Source organism: Rhipicephalus microplus, chromosome 2 (genome assembly GCF_043290135.1).
Source record: "Rhipicephalus microplus isolate Deutch F79 chromosome 2, USDA_Rmic, whole genome shotgun sequence".
NCBI lineage: Eukaryota > Metazoa > Arthropoda > Arachnida > Ixodida > Ixodidae > Rhipicephalus > Rhipicephalus microplus.
The window spans coordinates 92,322,738-92,339,164 of NC_134701.1; the positions used below are offsets into that span (position 1 = coordinate 92,322,738).

General features: G+C 48.8%; 1 protein-coding gene and 21 non-coding genes across 22 annotated transcripts; all 22 read right to left on the minus strand.

Moving 5' to 3' along the window:
• Positions 1–322: 322 nt before the first annotated feature.
• On the minus strand, positions 323–393 carry TRNAG-GCC (transfer RNA glycine (anticodon GCC)). Its single transcript has one exon. It is a non-coding gene; the product is annotated as a tRNA-Gly (tRNA).
• A 361-nt stretch (positions 394–754) lies between these two features.
• On the minus strand, positions 755–825 carry TRNAG-GCC (transfer RNA glycine (anticodon GCC)). Its single transcript has one exon. It is a non-coding gene; the product is annotated as a tRNA-Gly (tRNA).
• Positions 826–1,475: 650 nt separating this feature from the next.
• TRNAG-GCC (transfer RNA glycine (anticodon GCC)) lies at positions 1,476–1,546 on the minus strand. The gene has a single exon. It is a non-coding gene; the product is annotated as a tRNA-Gly (tRNA).
• A 73-nt stretch (positions 1,547–1,619) lies between these two features.
• Positions 1,620–1,690, minus strand: TRNAG-GCC (transfer RNA glycine (anticodon GCC)). The gene has a single exon. It is a non-coding gene; the product is annotated as a tRNA-Gly (tRNA).
• Positions 1,691–1,907: 217 nt separating this feature from the next.
• TRNAG-GCC (transfer RNA glycine (anticodon GCC)) lies at positions 1,908–1,978 on the minus strand. Its single transcript has one exon. It is a non-coding gene; the product is annotated as a tRNA-Gly (tRNA).
• Positions 1,979–2,195: 217 nt separating this feature from the next.
• TRNAA-GGC (transfer RNA alanine (anticodon GGC)) lies at positions 2,196–2,266 on the minus strand. The gene has a single exon. It is a non-coding gene; the product is annotated as a tRNA-Ala (tRNA).
• Positions 2,267–2,339: 73 nt separating this feature from the next.
• Positions 2,340–2,410, minus strand: TRNAG-GCC (transfer RNA glycine (anticodon GCC)). The gene has a single exon. It is a non-coding gene; the product is annotated as a tRNA-Gly (tRNA).
• Positions 2,411–3,206: 796 nt separating this feature from the next.
• TRNAG-GCC (transfer RNA glycine (anticodon GCC)) lies at positions 3,207–3,277 on the minus strand. Its single transcript has one exon. It is a non-coding gene; the product is annotated as a tRNA-Gly (tRNA).
• Positions 3,278–3,351: 74 nt separating this feature from the next.
• On the minus strand, positions 3,352–3,423 carry TRNAG-GCC (transfer RNA glycine (anticodon GCC)). Its single transcript has one exon. It is a non-coding gene; the product is annotated as a tRNA-Gly (tRNA).
• A 216-nt stretch (positions 3,424–3,639) lies between these two features.
• On the minus strand, positions 3,640–3,710 carry TRNAG-GCC (transfer RNA glycine (anticodon GCC)). The gene has a single exon. It is a non-coding gene; the product is annotated as a tRNA-Gly (tRNA).
• A 793-nt stretch (positions 3,711–4,503) lies between these two features.
• On the minus strand, positions 4,504–4,574 carry TRNAG-GCC (transfer RNA glycine (anticodon GCC)). Its single transcript has one exon. It is a non-coding gene; the product is annotated as a tRNA-Gly (tRNA).
• A 648-nt stretch (positions 4,575–5,222) lies between these two features.
• On the minus strand, positions 5,223–5,293 carry TRNAG-GCC (transfer RNA glycine (anticodon GCC)). The gene has a single exon. It is a non-coding gene; the product is annotated as a tRNA-Gly (tRNA).
• A 360-nt stretch (positions 5,294–5,653) lies between these two features.
• TRNAG-GCC (transfer RNA glycine (anticodon GCC)) lies at positions 5,654–5,724 on the minus strand. Its single transcript has one exon. It is a non-coding gene; the product is annotated as a tRNA-Gly (tRNA).
• A 73-nt stretch (positions 5,725–5,797) lies between these two features.
• On the minus strand, positions 5,798–5,868 carry TRNAG-GCC (transfer RNA glycine (anticodon GCC)). Its single transcript has one exon. It is a non-coding gene; the product is annotated as a tRNA-Gly (tRNA).
• A 217-nt stretch (positions 5,869–6,085) lies between these two features.
• TRNAG-GCC (transfer RNA glycine (anticodon GCC)) lies at positions 6,086–6,156 on the minus strand. The gene has a single exon. It is a non-coding gene; the product is annotated as a tRNA-Gly (tRNA).
• Positions 6,157–6,517: 361 nt separating this feature from the next.
• Positions 6,518–6,588, minus strand: TRNAG-GCC (transfer RNA glycine (anticodon GCC)). Its single transcript has one exon. It is a non-coding gene; the product is annotated as a tRNA-Gly (tRNA).
• Positions 6,589–7,384: 796 nt separating this feature from the next.
• Positions 7,385–7,455, minus strand: TRNAG-GCC (transfer RNA glycine (anticodon GCC)). The gene has a single exon. It is a non-coding gene; the product is annotated as a tRNA-Gly (tRNA).
• A 74-nt stretch (positions 7,456–7,529) lies between these two features.
• On the minus strand, positions 7,530–7,601 carry TRNAG-GCC (transfer RNA glycine (anticodon GCC)). The gene has a single exon. It is a non-coding gene; the product is annotated as a tRNA-Gly (tRNA).
• Positions 7,602–8,537: 936 nt separating this feature from the next.
• Positions 8,538–8,608, minus strand: TRNAG-GCC (transfer RNA glycine (anticodon GCC)). The gene has a single exon. It is a non-coding gene; the product is annotated as a tRNA-Gly (tRNA).
• Positions 8,609–9,258: 650 nt separating this feature from the next.
• Positions 9,259–9,330, minus strand: TRNAG-GCC (transfer RNA glycine (anticodon GCC)). Its single transcript has one exon. It is a non-coding gene; the product is annotated as a tRNA-Gly (tRNA).
• A 215-nt stretch (positions 9,331–9,545) lies between these two features.
• TRNAG-GCC (transfer RNA glycine (anticodon GCC)) lies at positions 9,546–9,616 on the minus strand. Its single transcript has one exon. It is a non-coding gene; the product is annotated as a tRNA-Gly (tRNA).
• A 1,465-nt stretch (positions 9,617–11,081) lies between these two features.
• Positions 11,082–12,698, minus strand: LOC142785227 (uncharacterized). The gene is made up of 2 exons (XM_075883671.1): positions 11,532–12,698; positions 11,082–11,434 (listed from the first exon to the last, which is right to left on the minus strand). Exons 1-2 carry the CDS (start codon positions 11,806–11,808, stop codon positions 11,172–11,174), a joined length of 540 nt encoding a protein of 179 aa, XP_075739786.1. The 5' UTR covers positions 11,809–12,698; the 3' UTR covers positions 11,082–11,171.
• Positions 12,699–16,427: the final 3,729 nt, after the last annotated feature.

The window sequence follows — 16,427 nt, forward strand, 5'->3', positions numbered from 1 at the left end:
TAACAGCACGTGTGAGCTCTTCTAAAAGTAACATTGCTACGGCAGGAAGTCGAACCCGGGTCACCCGCGTGGCAGCCGAGTATTCTACTACTGAACCACCGACGCCATTTGTTTACTGCGGCATTCATGACATGCAATATTGCGTAACAGCACGTGTGAGCTTTTCTAAAAGTAACAATGCTTCGGCGGGGAATCGAACCCGGGTCACCCGCATGGCAGCCGAGTATTCTACTACTGAACCACCAACGCCAGTTGGTTAATCCTGCATTCATGGCATGCAATGATTCGTAACAGCACGTGTGAGCTTTTCTAAAAATAACAATGCGTCGGCCGGGAATCGAACACGGGTCACCCACGTGGCAGGTGAATATTCTACCACTGAACCACCGACGCAGTTTGCTTACTCCTGCATTCATGACATGCAATATTGCGTAACAGCACGTGTGAGCTTTTCTAAATGTAACAATGCTTCGGCAGGGAATCGACCCCGGGTCACCCGTGCGGCAGGCAAGCATTCTACCACTGAACCCCCGACGCCATTTGTTTACTGCGGCATTCATGACATGCAATTTTGCGTAACAGCACGTGTGAGCTTTTCTAAAAGTAACAATGCTTCGGCAGGGAATCGAACCCGGGTCACCCGCGTGGCAGCCGAGTATTCTACTACTGAACCACCAACGCCAGTTGCTTACTTCTGCATTCATGACATGCAATAGTTTGTAACAGCACGTGTGAGCTTTTCTAAAAATAACAATGCGTCGGCCGGGAATCGAACCTGGGTCACCCGCGTGGCAGGTGAGTATTCTACCAATGAACCACCGACGCCGTTTGCTTAATCCTGCATTCATGGCATGCATATATAGCGTAACAGCACGCGTGAGCTTTTCTAAAAATAACGATGCTTCAGCCGGGATTTGAACCCGGGTCACACGCTTGGCAGGGGAGTATTCTACCACTGAACCACCGACGGCATTTGCTTACTCCTGTATTCATGGCATGCAATATTGCGTAATAGCACGCGAGAGCTTTTCTAAATATAACGGAGCGTCAGCCAGAAATCGAGCCCGGGTCACACACGTGGCAGTCGAGTATTCTACCACTGAAGCACCAACGCCATTTGTTTACTGCGGCATTCATGACATGCAATATTGCGTATCAGCACGTGTGAGCTTTTCTAAAAATAACGATGCGTCAGCCGGGATTTGAACCCGGGTCAGCCGCGTGGCAGTCGCGTATTCTACGACTGAACCACCGACGCCAGTTGCTTACTCCTGCATTCAAGACATGCAATAATTCGTAACAGCATCTGTGAGCTTTTCTAAAAGTAGCAATGCTTCGGCAGGGAATAGAACACGGGTCACCCGCGTGGCAGGCGAGTATTCTACCACTGAACCGCCGACGCCATTTGCACACTCCTGCATTCAAGGCATGCAATATTGCGTAACAGCACGCGTGAGCTTTTGTAAAATAAACGATGCGTTGGCCGGGAATCCAACCCGGGTCACCCGCGTGGCAGGCGAGTATTCTACCACTGAACCACCGACGCCATTTGCTTACTTCTGCATTCATTGCATGCAATATTGTGTAACAGCATGCGTGAGCTTTTCTAAAGATAACAATGCGTCGGCCATGAATCGAACCCGGGTCACCCGCGTGGCAGGCGAGTATTCTACCACTGAACTACCGACGCCATTTGTTTACTTCTGCATCCATGACATGCAATATTGCGGAAAGGCACGCAAGAACGCTTTTAAAATAAACGATGTGTCAGCTGGAAATCGAATCCGGGTCAGCCGCGTGGCAGGCGAGTATTCTACCACTGAACCACCGACGCCATTTGCTTACTCCAGCATTTATGACATGCAATATGGCGTAACATTACGTGTGAGCTTTTCTAAAAATAACAATGTGTCAGCCAGGAATCGAACCCGGGTCACCCGCGTGGCAGTCGAGTATTCTACCACTGAACCACCGACACCGTTTGCTGGCTCCTGCATTCATGACGGGCAATATTGCGGAATAGCAGGCGGGAACTTTTCTAAAATAAACGATGCGTCGGCCGGGAATCGAACCCATGTTACCCGCGTGGCAGGCGAGTGTTCTTTAACTGAATCACCGACACCATTTGCTTACTCCAGCATTCACAGCATGCAATATTGCCTAACAGCATGCGTAAGCTTTTGTAAAAATAACGATGCGTCAGCCGGGATTTGAACCCGGGTCACCCGCGTGCCAGGCGAGAATTCTACCGCTCAACCACCGATGCCATTTGCTTGCTCCTGCGTTCATGGCATGCAATATAGCGTAACAGCACGCGAGAGCTTCTCTAAAAATAACGATGCGTGGGCCTGGAATCGAACCCGGGTCACCCGCGTGGCAGGCGAGTATTCTACCACTGAACCACCGACGCTGTTTGGTGGCTGCTGAATTTGTGGCGTGCAAAATTGCAGAATAGCACGCAGGAACGTTTTTAAAATAAACGATGCGTCAGCTGGGAATCTAACCCGGGATACCCGCGTGGCAGGCGAATATTTTACCACTGAACCACCGACGCCATTTGCTTACTCCTGCATTCATGGCATGCATATATAGCGTGATATCACGCGTGAGTTTTTCTAAATTTAACAATGCGTAGTCGGGGAATCAAACCTGGGTCACCCGCGTGGCAGCCGAGTATTCTACCACTGAACCACCAACGCCAGTTTCTTACTGCTGCAGTCATGACATGCGATAATTCGTAACAGCACACGTGAGCCTTGCTAAAAATAACAATGCGTCGACCGGGAATCGAACCCGGGTCACCCGCGTGGCAGGCGAGTATTCTACGACTGAAATACCAACGCCATCTGCTTGCCCCTGCATTCATGGCAAGCATATATAGCGTAACAGCATGCATAGGCTTTCATAAAAATAACACTGCGTCAGCCGGGAATCGAACCCGGGTCAACCACGCAGCAGGTGAGTATTCTACCACTGAACCACCAACACCACTTGCTTACTCCTGCATGCATGGCATGCATATATAGCGTAACAGCACGCGTGAGCTTTTTTAAAGATAACGATGCGTCAGCAGGAAGTCGAACCCGGGTCACCCGCGTGGCAGCCGAGTATTCTACTACTGAACCACCGACGCCATTTGTTTACTGCGGCATTAATGACATGCAATATTGCGTAACAGCACGTGTGAGCTTTTCTAAAAGTAACAATGCGTCGCCCGGGAATCGAACGCGGGTCACCCGCGTGGCAGGTGAGTATTCTACCACTGAACCACCGACGCCGTTTGCTTACTCCTGCATTCAAGGCATGCATATATAGCGTAACAGCACGCGTGAGCTTTTCTAAAAATAACGATGCGTCAGCCGGGATTTGAACCCGGGTCACACGCTTGGCAGGCAAGTATTCTACCACTGAACCACCGACGGCATTTGCTTACTCCTGTATTCATGGCATGCGATATTGCGTAACAGCACGGGTGAGCTTTTCTAAAAATAACGATGCGTTAGCCGGCAATCGAACCCGGGACACCCGCGTGGCAATCGAGTATTCTGCCACTGAAGCACCGACGCCATTTGTTTACTGCGGCATTCATGACATGTAATATTGCGTAACAGCACGTGTGAGCTTTTCTAAAAATAACGATGCGTCAGCCGGGATTTCAACCCTGGTCACCCGCGTGGCAGGCGAGTATTCTACCGCTGAACCACCGACGCCATTTGCTTACTCCAGCATTCATGGCATGCAATATTGCGTAACAGCACGCGTGAGCTTTTCTAAAAATAACGATGCGTCAGCCGGGAACCAAACCCGGGTCACCCGCGTGGCAGCCGAGTATTCTACCACTGAACCACCAACGCCAGTTGCTTACTCTTGCATTCAAGACATGCACAAATTCGTAACAGCACGTGTGAGCTTTTCTAAAAGTAACAATGCTTCGGCAGCGAATAGAACCCGGGTCACCCGCGTGACAGGCGAGTATTGTACCACTGAACCGCCGACGCCATTTGCTTACTCCTGCATTCATGGCATGCAATATTGCGTAACAGCACGCGTGAGCTTTTCTAAAAATAACGATGCGTCAGGCGAGAATCGAACCCGGGTCAGCCGGGTGGCAGGCGCGTATTCTACGACTGAACCACCGACGCCATTTGCTTGCTCCTGCATTCATGGCATACATATATAGCGTAACAGCACGCGTGAGCTTTTCTAAAAATAACGATGCGTCAGCCGGGATTTGAACTCGGGTCACACGCTTGGCAGGCAAGTATTCTACCACTGAACCACCGACGGCATTTGCTTACCCCTGTATTCATGGCATGCAATATTGCGTAACAGCACGCGTGAGCTTTTCTAAAAATAACGATGCGTCAGCCGGCAATCGAACCCGGGACGCCCGCGTGGCAATCGAGTATTCTGCCACTGAAGCACCGACGCCATTTGTTTACTGCGGCATTCATGACATGCAATATTGCGTAACAGCACGCGTGAGCTTTTTAAAGATAACGATGCGTCGGCCAGGAATTGAACCCGGGTCACCCGCGCGGCAGGCGAGTATTCTACCGCTGAACCACCGACGCCATTTGCTTACTCCTGCATTCATGGCATGCAGTATTGCGTATCAGCACGTGTGAGCTTTTCTAAAATTAACGATGCGTCAGCCGGGAACCGAACCCGGGTCACCCGCTTGGCAGCCGAGTATTTTACCACTGAACCACCAACGCCAGTTGCTTACTCCTGCATTCAAGATATGCAATAATTCGTAACAGCACGTGTGAGCTTTTCTAAATGTAGCAATGCTTCGTCAGGGAATAGAACACGGGTCGCCCGCGTGGCAGGCGAGTATTCTACCACTGAACCACCGACGCCATTTGCTTACTCCTGCATTCATGGCATGCATATATAGCGTAACAGCACGCGTAAGTTTTTCTAAAAATAACGATGCGTCAGCCGGGATTTGAACCCGGGTCACTCGCGTGCCAGGCGAGAATTCTACCGCGTAACCACCGATGCCATTTGCTTACTCCTGCATTCATGGCATGCAATATAGCGTAACAGCACGCGTGACCTTTTTAAAAATAACGATGCGTCAGGCGGGAATCGAAGCCGGGTCAGCCGCGTGGCAGCGCGTACTCTGCGACTGAACCACCGACGCCATCTGCTTGCTTCTGCATTCATGACATGCATATATAGCGTAACAGCACGCGTGAGCTTTTTAAAGATAACAATGCGTCGGCCGGGAATTGAACTCGGGTCACCCGTGTGGCAGGCGAGCATTTTACCACTGAACCACCGACGCCATTTGTTTTCTCCTGCATTCATGGCATGCAATATTGCGTAACAGCGCGCGTGACCTTTTTAAAATTAACGATGCGTCAGCCGGGAACCGAACCCGGGTCACCCGCTTGGCAGCCGAGTATTTTACCACTGAACCACCAACGCCAGTTGCTTACTCCTGCATTCAAGATATGCAATAATTCGTAACAGCGCGTGTGAGCTTTTCTAAAAGTAGCAATGCTTCGGCAGGGAATAGAACACGGGTCACCCGCGTGGCAGGCGAGTATTCTACCACTGAACCGCCGACGCCATTTGCACACTCCTGCATTCAAGGCATGCAATATTGCGTAACAGCACGCGTGAGCTTTTGTAAAATAAACGATGCGTCGGCCGGGAATCCAACCCGGGTCACCCGCGTGGCAGGCGAGTATTCTACCACTGAACCACCGACGCCATTTGCTTACTTCTGCATTCATTGCATGCAATATTGTGTAACAGCATGCGTGAGCTTTTCTAAAGATAACAATGCGTCGGCCATGAATCGAACCCGGGTCACCCGCGTGGCAGGCGAGTATTCTACCACTGAACTACCGACGCCATTTGTTTACTTCTGCACCCATGACATGCAATATTGCGGAAAGGCACGCAAGAACGCTTTTAAAATAAACGATATGTCAGCTGGAAATCGAATCCGGGTCAGCCGCGTGGCAGGCGAGTATTCTACCACTGAACCACCGACGCCATTTGCTTACTCCAGCATTTATGACATGCAATATGGCGTAACATTACGTGTGAGCTTTTCTAAAAATAACAATGTGTCAGCCAGGAATCGAACCCGGGTCACCCGCGTGGCAGTCGAGTATTCTACCACTGAACCACCGACACCGTTTGCTGGCTCCTGCATTCATGACGGGCAATATTGCGGAATAGCAGGCGGGAACTTTTCTAAAATAAACGATGCGTCGGCCGGGAATCGAACCCACGTTACCCGCGTGGCAGGCGAGTGTTCTTCAACTGAATCACCGACACCATTTGCTTACTCCAGCATTCACAGCATGCAATATTGCCTAACAGCATGCGTAAGCTTTTGTAAAAATAACGATGCGTCAGCCGGGATTTGAACCCGGGTCACCCGCGTGCCAAGCGAGAATTCTACCGCTCAACCACCGATGCCATTTGCTTGCTCCTGCGTTCATGGCATGCAATATAGCGTAACAGCACGCGAGAGCTTCTCTAAAAATAACGATGCGTGGGCCTGGAATCGAACCCGGGTCACCCGCGTGGCAGGCGAGTATTCTACCACTGAACCACCGACGCTGTTTGGTGGCTGCTGAATTTGTGGCGTGCAAAATTGCAGAATAGCACGCAGGAACGTTTTTAAAATAAACGATGCGTCAGCTGGGAATCTAACCCGGGATACCCGCGTGGCAGGCGAATATTTTACCACTGAACCACCGACGCCATTTGCTTACTCCTGCATTCATGGCATGCATATATAGCGTGATATCACGCGTGAGTTTTTCTAAATTTAACAATGCGTAGTCGGGGAATCGAACCTGGGTCACCCGCGTGGCAGCCGAGTATTCTACCACTGAACCACCAACGCCAGTTTCTTACTGCTGCAGTCATGACATGCGATAATTCGTAACAGCACACGTGAGCCTTGCTAAAAATAACAATGCGTCGACCGGGAATCGAACCCGGGTCACCCGCGTGGCAGGCGAGTATTCTACGACTGAAATACCAACGCCATCTGCTTGCCCCTGCATTCATGGCAAGCATATATAGCGTAACAGCATGCATAGGCTTTCATAAAAATAACACTGCGTCAGCCGGGAATCGAACCCGGGTCAACCACGCAGCAGGTGAGTATTCTACCACTGAACCACCAACACCACTTGCTTACTCCTGCATGCATGGCATGCATATATAGCGTAACAGCACGCGTGAGCTTTTTTAAAGATAACGATGCGTCAGCAGGAAGTCGAACCCGGGTCACCCGCGTGGCAGCCGAGTATTCTACTACTGAACCACCGACGCCATTTGTTTACTGCGGCATTAATGACATGCAATATTGCGTAACAGCACGTGTGAGCTTTTCTAAAAGTAACAATGCGTCGCCCGGGAATCGAACGCGGGTCACCCGCGTGGCAGGTGAGTATTCTACCACTGAACCACCGACGCCGTTTGCTTACTCCTGCATTCAAGGCATGCATATATAGCGTAACAGCACGCGTGAGCTTTTCTAAAAATAACGATGCGTCAGCCGGGATTTGAACCCGGGTCACACGCTTGGCAGGCAAGTATTCTACCACTGAACCACCGACGGCATTTGCTTACTCCTGTATTCATGGCATGCGATATTGCGTAACAGCACGGGTGAGCTTTTCTAAAAATAACGATGCGTTAGCCGGCAATCGAACCCGGGACACCCGCGTGGCAATCGAGTATTCTGCCACTGAAGCACCGACGCCATTTGTTTACTGCGGCATTCATGACATGTAATATTGCGTAACAGCAGGCGTGAGCCTTTCTAAAAATAACGATGCGTCAGCCGGGAACCAAACCCGGGTCACCCGCGTGGCAGCCGAGTATTCTACCACTGAACCACCAACGCCAGTTGCTTACTCTTGCATTCAAGACATGCACAAATTCGTAACAGCACGTGTGAGCTTTTCTAAAAGTAACAATGCTTCGGCAGCGAATAGAACCCGGGTCACCCGCGTGACAGGCGAGTATTGTACCACTGAACCGCCGACGCCATTTGCTTACTCCTGCATTCATGGCATGCAATATTGCGTAACAGCACGCGTGAGCTTTTCTAAAAATAACGATGCGTCAGGCGAGAATCGAACCCGGGTCAGCCGCGTGGCAGGCGCGTATTCTACGACTGAACCACCGACGCCATTTGCTTGCTCCTGCATTCATGGCATACATATATAGCGTAACAGCACGCGTGAGCTTTTCTAAAAATAACGATGCGTCAGCCGGGATTTGAACTCGGGTCACACGCTTGGCAGGCAAGTATTCTACCACTGAACCACCGACGGCATTTGCTTACCCCTGTATTCATGGCATGCAATATTGCGTAACAGCACGCGTGAGCTTTTCTAAAAATAACGATGCGTCAGCCGGCAATGGAACCCGGGACGCCCGCGTGGCAATCGAGTATTCTGCCACTGAAGCACCGACGCCATTTGTTTACTGCGGCATTCATGACATGCAATATTGCGTAACAGCACGCGTGAGCTTTTTAAAGATAACGATGCGTCGGCCAGGAATTGAACCCGGGTCACCCGCGCGGCAGGCGAGTATTCTACCGCTGAACCACCGACGCCATTTGCTTACTCCTGCATTCATGGCATGCAGTATTGCGTATCAGCACGTGTGAGCTTTTCTAAAATTAACGATGCGTCAGCCGGGAACCGAACCCGGGTCACCCGCTTGGCAGCCGAGTATTTTACCACTGAACCACCAACGCCAGTTGCTTACTCCTGCATTCAAGATATGCAATAATTCGTAACAGCACGTGTGAGCTTTTCTAAATGTAGCAATGCTTCGTCAGGGAATAGAACACGGGTCGCCCGCGTGGCAGGCGAGTATTCTACCACTGAACCACCGACGCCATTTGCTTACTCCTGCGTTCATGGCATGCATATATAGCGTAACAGCACGCGTAAGTTTTTCTAAAAATAACGATGCGTCAGCCGGGATTTGAACCCGGGTCACTCGCGTGCCAGGCGAGAATTCTACCGCGTAACCACCGATGCCATTTGCTTACTCCTGCATTCATGGCATGCAATATAGCGTAACAGCACGCGTGACCTTTTTAAAAATAACGATGCGTCAGGCGGGAATCGAACCCGGGTCAGCCGCGTGGCAGGCGCGTATTCTACGACTGAACCACCGACGCCATTTGCTTGCTCCTGCATTCATGGCATACATATATAGCGTAACAGCATGCGTGAGCTTTTCTAAAAATAACGATGCGTCAGCCGGGATTTGAACCCGGGTCACACGCTTGGCAGGCAAGTATTCTACCACTGAACCACCGACGGCATTTGCTTACTCCTGTATTCATGGCATGCAATATTGCGTAACAGCACGCGTGAGCTTTTCTAAAAATAACGATGCGTCAGCCGGCAATCGAACCCGGGACACCCGCGTGGCAATCGAGTATTCTGCCACTGAAGCACCGACGCCATTTGTTTACTGCGGCATTCATGACATGCAATATTGCGTAACAGCACGCGTGAGCTTTTTAAAGATAACGATGCGTCGGCCAGGAATTGAACCCGGGTCACCCGCGTGGCAGGCGAGTATTCTACCGCTGAACCACCGACGCCATTTGCTTACTCCTGCATTCATGGCATGCAGTATTGCGTATCAGCACGTGTGAGCTTTTCTAAAATTAACGATGCGTCAGCCGGGAACCGAACCCGGGTCACCCGCTTGGCAGCCGCGTATTTTACCACTGAACCACCAACGCCAGTTGCTTACTCCTGCATTCAAGATATGCAATAATTCGTAACAGCGCGTGTGAGCTTTTCTAAAAGTAGCAATGCTTCGGCAGGGAATAGAACACGGGTCACCCGCGTGGCAGGCGAGTATTCTACCACTGAACCACCGACGCCATTTGCTTACTCCTGCATTCATGTCATGCATATATAGCGTAACAGCACGCGTAAGTTTTTCTAAAAATAACGATGCGTCAGCCGGGATTTGAACCCGGGTCACTCGCGTGCCAGGCGAGAATTCTACCGCGTAACCACCGATGCCATTTGCTTACTCCTGCATTCATGGCATGCAATATAGCGTAACAGCACGCGTGACCTTTTTAAAAATAACGATGCGTCAGGCGGGAATCGAAGCTGGGTCAGCCGCGTGGCAGCGCGTACTCTGCGACTGAACCACCGACGCCATCTGCTTGCTCCTGCATTCATGACATGCATATATACCCAGGCAGCACGCCGCCGTTGGACCAATCTTGGACCAGCATCGGCTAACATCGGCACCGACGTCGGGCCGACGTCGGAAGTGCAACTTCTTCCAATGTCGGGCCGACGTTCAAGCCAATGATGGGCTGACGTTTTGCCGATGTTTTAGCCAGTATGCAACCAACATTGGGCCGACGAAGGCCTATCGTATTGCCGACAAAGCTGCCAATGTTCGGCCAACATTGGGCCATATTTCAGCCAATCACATGCCATTTTTACGCCGATGTTTGCTGCACGACGAATATTGGCTACGGATGTACGACCGACATTGGACCAATCCAGGGCCACATTGCAGCCAATCAAATGCCGTTATTACACCGATGTTTCCTGCACGACGAATATTGGCTACTGATTGGCTTGCCATTATGTAACCATTATTAGTAGGGAATTTTTCTTACCGGAAGATTTAAACAATATGCCTCGATGACCCGCTCTTGTAGCTTTGCAGCCCTGTATACTTGGGGCAACAGAAAATTGAATGCTGAGAACTGAAAGCAGTTACTCGATCTATTTCATCTTTTATACCTCATTCCCTTTGCTAACACTAGAAGCGTAGTTTATTTTTTTACCAATTTATCTTTTGCAATAGCGAGTGCTTTATTTGGTACTGGTACTTGGTACAGCAGATCGAAAAAAGTCGTTAGGAAGTAAATGTTGAAAGCGTATGTCCCCCACTTGCAATCCCCACATATGTCCCCCACATGGTAATCGAGAATATTCATAGTTTAAAGCATTTTTTGTAACTAAAACATGGTGATGGTGCTTCCGAGTCAGCATAAGCTAGCCGAACAGTGCACCACCGACAGTCTGCAGACTATTTATTCTTTGTTTTTTTTATTTATTTGGTACAACAAAAAATGTATACATTGAAAAATATATATACACAACTAAAAAAGGCCCGCTCTACTGCAGGTCAGGTTGCGTTGGGGGCACAGTGACAGTGGTGCTGTCAAGGCCCTGGCTGCTGTGGCTGGGCAGGAAGCCAGCCGCCGCGAGCAGCCGATAATCTGCACTCTGAGAGTGGGGATCATCGGGCTGCTCCACAACAAATGCTTCTCTGAAGCGCCGCTTCCTGCCCCCACAGCGATCACCAGACCCTGGCAGCCACCTCTTAATAAAGTTGAGGGCCTCCGCCTGGTCGCACCCTGCTTTTTGGCAGATGACGTCTGCATACAAGAACAGAAATACCATAGTACACATGAAGCACTGCAGTACAGAGAATACACAAGGGTACACACACATAAAACAATGAACAAGTCTAACCGGTCACTAATCTACAGAGCCTCAGGTTCACAAAGGCCCTTTTCCCTTTTCTGCCATGAAGGCTGTACAGCACTTGCACGTCATGTGCCAATACAGCCTTCATGGCATTCACACCAATTTCTCGGAGGCCATGTCCCCCAATCTGCAGGAGGTGCTTGCACTGTAAAAAAATGCAAGAAGCATAGATGGGGTGAACGCAACAGCACATCGAAATGTTTTCATGATAAAAATCTGCAAGAAGAGGACACTGAAAACAACAACTTGAATTTTTGGGCATCACAACATTTCATTGTTTTTTTACGCTAACTTCAACTCACTTGACCTAAAATGGTTTCCACATCAGCCCTCTCACACTCAGTGTGAGAACCTTTCAGAGTCCTTCTCTGAATGCAGTTTCGCTGTTATGAAATCAAATACAACACTGTTATAACCCTTAATAAATATTGATTCTAGCTATGAAATAGTATAATTACTTTGTACAGTGCTCAAACTCCAATACACGTTTCTTCGAGGTTACAATGTCTTTGCCTGAATGTTGACCAGGAGTAGCTTCTACAGGTGAAAAACGATAAAATATGTGGAATTCAAAAAGAAGCTTGGACATGTTTTTAATCAATGCATTGTAAGCAGAGCACAACAAGATAAATGAACATGATCAAGGCGTACTAAGAGGCAACCTTAGAGCGACCAAATCTTGGTCATAGATGAAACTGATAGAAAATTAAAGGTCGCACTAGATGGTCGCACCATTTGCTGTTTATATTTTTCTGTGATAGCCAACAAAGAGGCATGTCGCTATAGAAATCTCATCACAATAAACAAAGGTGCATTTTTCTTCACACTGCGAAATCGGGTGCATGTTAGATTTTTAAAAAAGTAAGAAATCGGCTAACACAAGGCAGGGTGAACTGTAGCTCAAAGTAGAGAGAGCCGCAGCGGACACGAAATAGGGTGATAAATGAACAAAATTACTGAATGTCTGTTTTAAGCAGGCTATTGCTAGTCACTGCCCATCAAACCCACGATGCCACCTACATCGTCTGCTAGCTTAGGACAGTTCACTCGGACTTCACAGACTATAGTAAATACAGTCGAATCTCATTAATTCCAACACAATTAATTTGAACTGTCGCTGTGGTCCTATCAAAGCTATACCGCGCTCCGAAAATGCTCTCAGCACCCCGCCCAATCCTGCGGTGGCACTTCAGACACCTCATCGCTGTGCCTGAAGAAGAAAATGAAGAAAAGGAAAGAAAAGACTGCGGTGGAATGTTTGCCAAATGCCAATCTGCGACATTCCTGTGCCCTGCTTCGGCTTTTTCCATCCCTGCCACGTAGAGACCCTTCTCCTCTTAACGCTGCGCATGAAGAGAAAGAGGGGAAAAAAGCCGTCGCAGAGAGTTGGCTCTCTCATGCCGATCTGTAACGCGCCGGTGTCACGCTTCCCTGTTTTTCGTTCCTGCTATGTAGAGGCTCTTCTCCTTTCAACACCGCGCATGGAGAAAAAAAAAAAAGCTGCCGCGGAGTGTTTCTCTCTCGAATGCCGATCTGCTTTTCTCCAGGTGGAGACGCTCCTCCATTCTCATCATGTGCTGGCCACGCTCCGGCTGCAGCGCAGATGGTAACAATGGAAACACAGTTGTCTTCGAAGAGTGTCAGCACTGGACATTGCCGCGCACAACTTCTTTTGCCAGGAGAATACTGAAGCCGAAGTACAAATGCTTTGCAAACTGCACGCAAAACTTGTTGACTCGTTGCAAGGCCAACGTGTACAGACATGTATTGACTACTTTAATTAATGACGGATGTCCTGTAATTTGTGAATAAAACTTCCCCATGCACATGCATCGCTGTATGGTGAGCCCTCCGCTCGTTTACCGTATTTACTCTATTCTACCGCGCCCTCGATTGTGACGCGCACCCGGTTTCCACGACAAAAAAAAAAAAAAAACCTAAGACATCGGTTGCAACGCGCACCCTTTTTTCTCGTTGGCCCGCTTGATCACACCACATGCGAAAACGACTCTTTTTGAGAGCGTCTTCTGTTTAAATATGAAGTACGGGGGAAGCTTATGCCTATCTGACGTGCAACAGAGCATTGCCGTCCCTCTAGTTTTACCATGGCCCGATGTCAGTACACAAACTTGCTTCGCCCCCTTCTCCTAGACGGTTGTGGTGCCAGGCATGTCGAAGTAAAGAGGCGTGTGATCGGCATTCCCGATTTGCCCAAGCAGGTAGCCGTTGTTGTACCGCAAGTTTAGCAGGAACCTCTGAAGACTCTGAAGCTTTTCTTCGTACTCCTCCGGCAACTTCCGGCATATGCCCGTATGTCTTCGCAGGGAAAAGCCTTTTCTTTTCATAAAGTTCGTTAGCCAGCACCTGTTCGCTTTAAAATGGCTCTGCATTAGCCCTTTTTCTAAGGCTAACTGCATAGCCTGCACTTGGAGCAGTTCTGTCGTCACGAGCCGCTGTACCGCTCACTGCTTAATCACATACTCGCCGAGCAGCTCTTCAATTTGTGGAAACCGACCCTGCTGTGGTCCACTGAAGCCTTTGCGTGAATCTTTGCTGTCGACAATATTCTGCTTTAGTTTCCGCCAGTCCCGCACGCACGTTTCGGGAACTCCGAATGACCGCGATGCGGCCTGATTTCTGTCCGTTCCGGCACACGCGACGACTTTTCTTTTAGAAGCAGCATTGTGGTGCACTCGTCGAGTTTTTGGAGTCGGCCCTACCATGCCGTCGATGCTAATGTACTACAAGATGACGAACTCCTCAGTACACGTATGAAGTGCCGCGCATGGGAAACACATAGGCAGAAATGACCGACGCGCCATGCTGACGCACGTAGGGGGCGCCCATTTTGTAAGTGGCGATGGCAATAGAATGACCATATTCATTTTTTTTTGTACTCGATTCTAACGCACATGCGATTTATGAACTCTCTTAACCGGAAAAAAGGTGCGTTTTAGATTCAAGTAATTACGGTAACTTTCATTATTTTGAACTTCTTTTAATTTGAACAAATTTTCTGGCCTCTTTGAGTACGAATTATTGATATTCGACTGTAGTACAGTGGCTCATGAGATAACCTGACTAGTTTGTTTCCCGAAACACAGTATCTTAAAGCAGTACTAAATTTCTGCATGTTACATAGGCATATTAAAAATCAAGAAATATACACCAAAGCCGCAGCCACAGCTTTACTCTGCACAGCTGCCTCTGCTGCCTCCACTTCTCCAATTGTACCAGCAGGCAGCCGGGGAAGGTCAGAGGGGCGCTGTGCTGGCTGGGCGTGCTGAGGCACGGACAAGAGCCGTACCTTGTGCTTCAGCTGGCGCACCTCCTGCAGAACCTGTCTTTGTTGCTGCCGGATGCCAAGTTGGATCCGCAGGATCCGTAGCAATAGAGCTGAAACATACAAGAGTACATACCATATTTACTCGCACAATTTGCATCCTCACATAATTTGCTCACCAGTATAATTAGCCAGCCTGCTTTACTACAAGAAACTTTTTGCTCGCATACTTTGTCCTCCCCAACCAGCCCGAGCCACCTTGCCAGCACACACACAGACACATTTGACTTCATGATGCTCTTGTCAGGCACATCTCTTGTCGAGCAGGCGAGTGCAGTCTTACACAAAATGGACTGAGTGCAAGGTCCCTTCTTCCATGAACTTTTATGCTTTCCCTAGAATATCGAACTTGAAAACTGAAACCTGTTTATGTGTAGTCCGAAATGCCTAAAGGTTTGCCTCCTATCTTTCCACCTCTTCCACGGCAAGAATGTATTCCCGAGACACAGCACAGATGTTGAACGCGTGCAAGGACTTGTCACATCAACTAGATGAGGCAGGTTTTCGCACTCATTTTTTTTTTCGGTTTCGCCATCTGGCGATTGCGTTTTTACCGTTCCTTGTGATAGGCTACAATAATTATATACGAGGCAGATTGCTGTTATAAAGCTTACCGAAGAAAACTGAAACCATGCTACCGCTAAGCACATCAGCGTGGAGTTCTTCGACATGCAATATTCAGTATGGGAGCCAGCAGAAGAGTGCGTTGAATAAGACTTAGCATAGAAGCTTGGGTGTGTTGGTTAGATATCGGAGGGAACACAACGCAATAGAAGACTGGGACAAGGAACTCCATAAAGTAGCTTTTCTCATAACAGTGTTCACTCTATTGTAACACAAGGAGTGACTTCATAGCATCTAGAAGGAAAAATAGAATCTTCAGTATTTGATAGAAATGTGAGGCTCTACCTTAAAACAACAATAATCTGGAAAAAGAACTCATTACATTCGAAAAAAAAGGTAGCACAGTTGATCCCCTTTACAAGAGACACTGATGTAACAGACAAACGGGGATAAGAGGCACCAGTGTGCAGGCTGACATTTGGCCCATCATGCATCAGGCACTCCGTAGATGCGCCTGTCCAGCCGGGAGCCCTGCAGTCAAGCATGCTGAGCAAGACTGTTGACCACTGTACAATGACACATTGCCACAAAATTTCAAAACTTCATTTCACAGACTTCTGCAAAAGCTTCTTACACTCTTGCATAATTTTTGCACAAGCTTCTCTCATTCTTGCGTGATTTTCGTCAGAACATATGAGTGCTGGAAGTTATATGTCCCCAAAAACTTGCACAATACAAATAGCATACATTAAAGTCTATCACTTAATACGTGCATAGTGTAACAATGAAAGGAAACTCACGCATGGTTTGCTCCGAGCCTTCCCCGTGCCGTGCCTCCCTGAGCCTTGGAGAGCACTGTACAGCTAGAGCAAAGTAGCATCAATCCAGTGTTAATGGCAGGTTAACAAGACAACAAAACTAACCCCCATATTCATAAATGCTCCCCGACTCAACTTTCACCCTTCACTTGACAG

Bases quoted from the DNA above. Each gene is read 5' to 3' on its own strand.
- LOC142785227 (XM_075883671.1), bottom strand. From the start codon at position 11,808: ATGCCCAAAAATTCAAGTTGTTGTTTTCAGTGTCCTCTTCTTGCAGAT. The intron at 11,435-11,531 runs GTTAGACTTGTT...TCTTGTATGCAG, and splicing joins GCTCTGTAGATTAGTGACCG to ACGTCATCTGCCAAAAAGCA.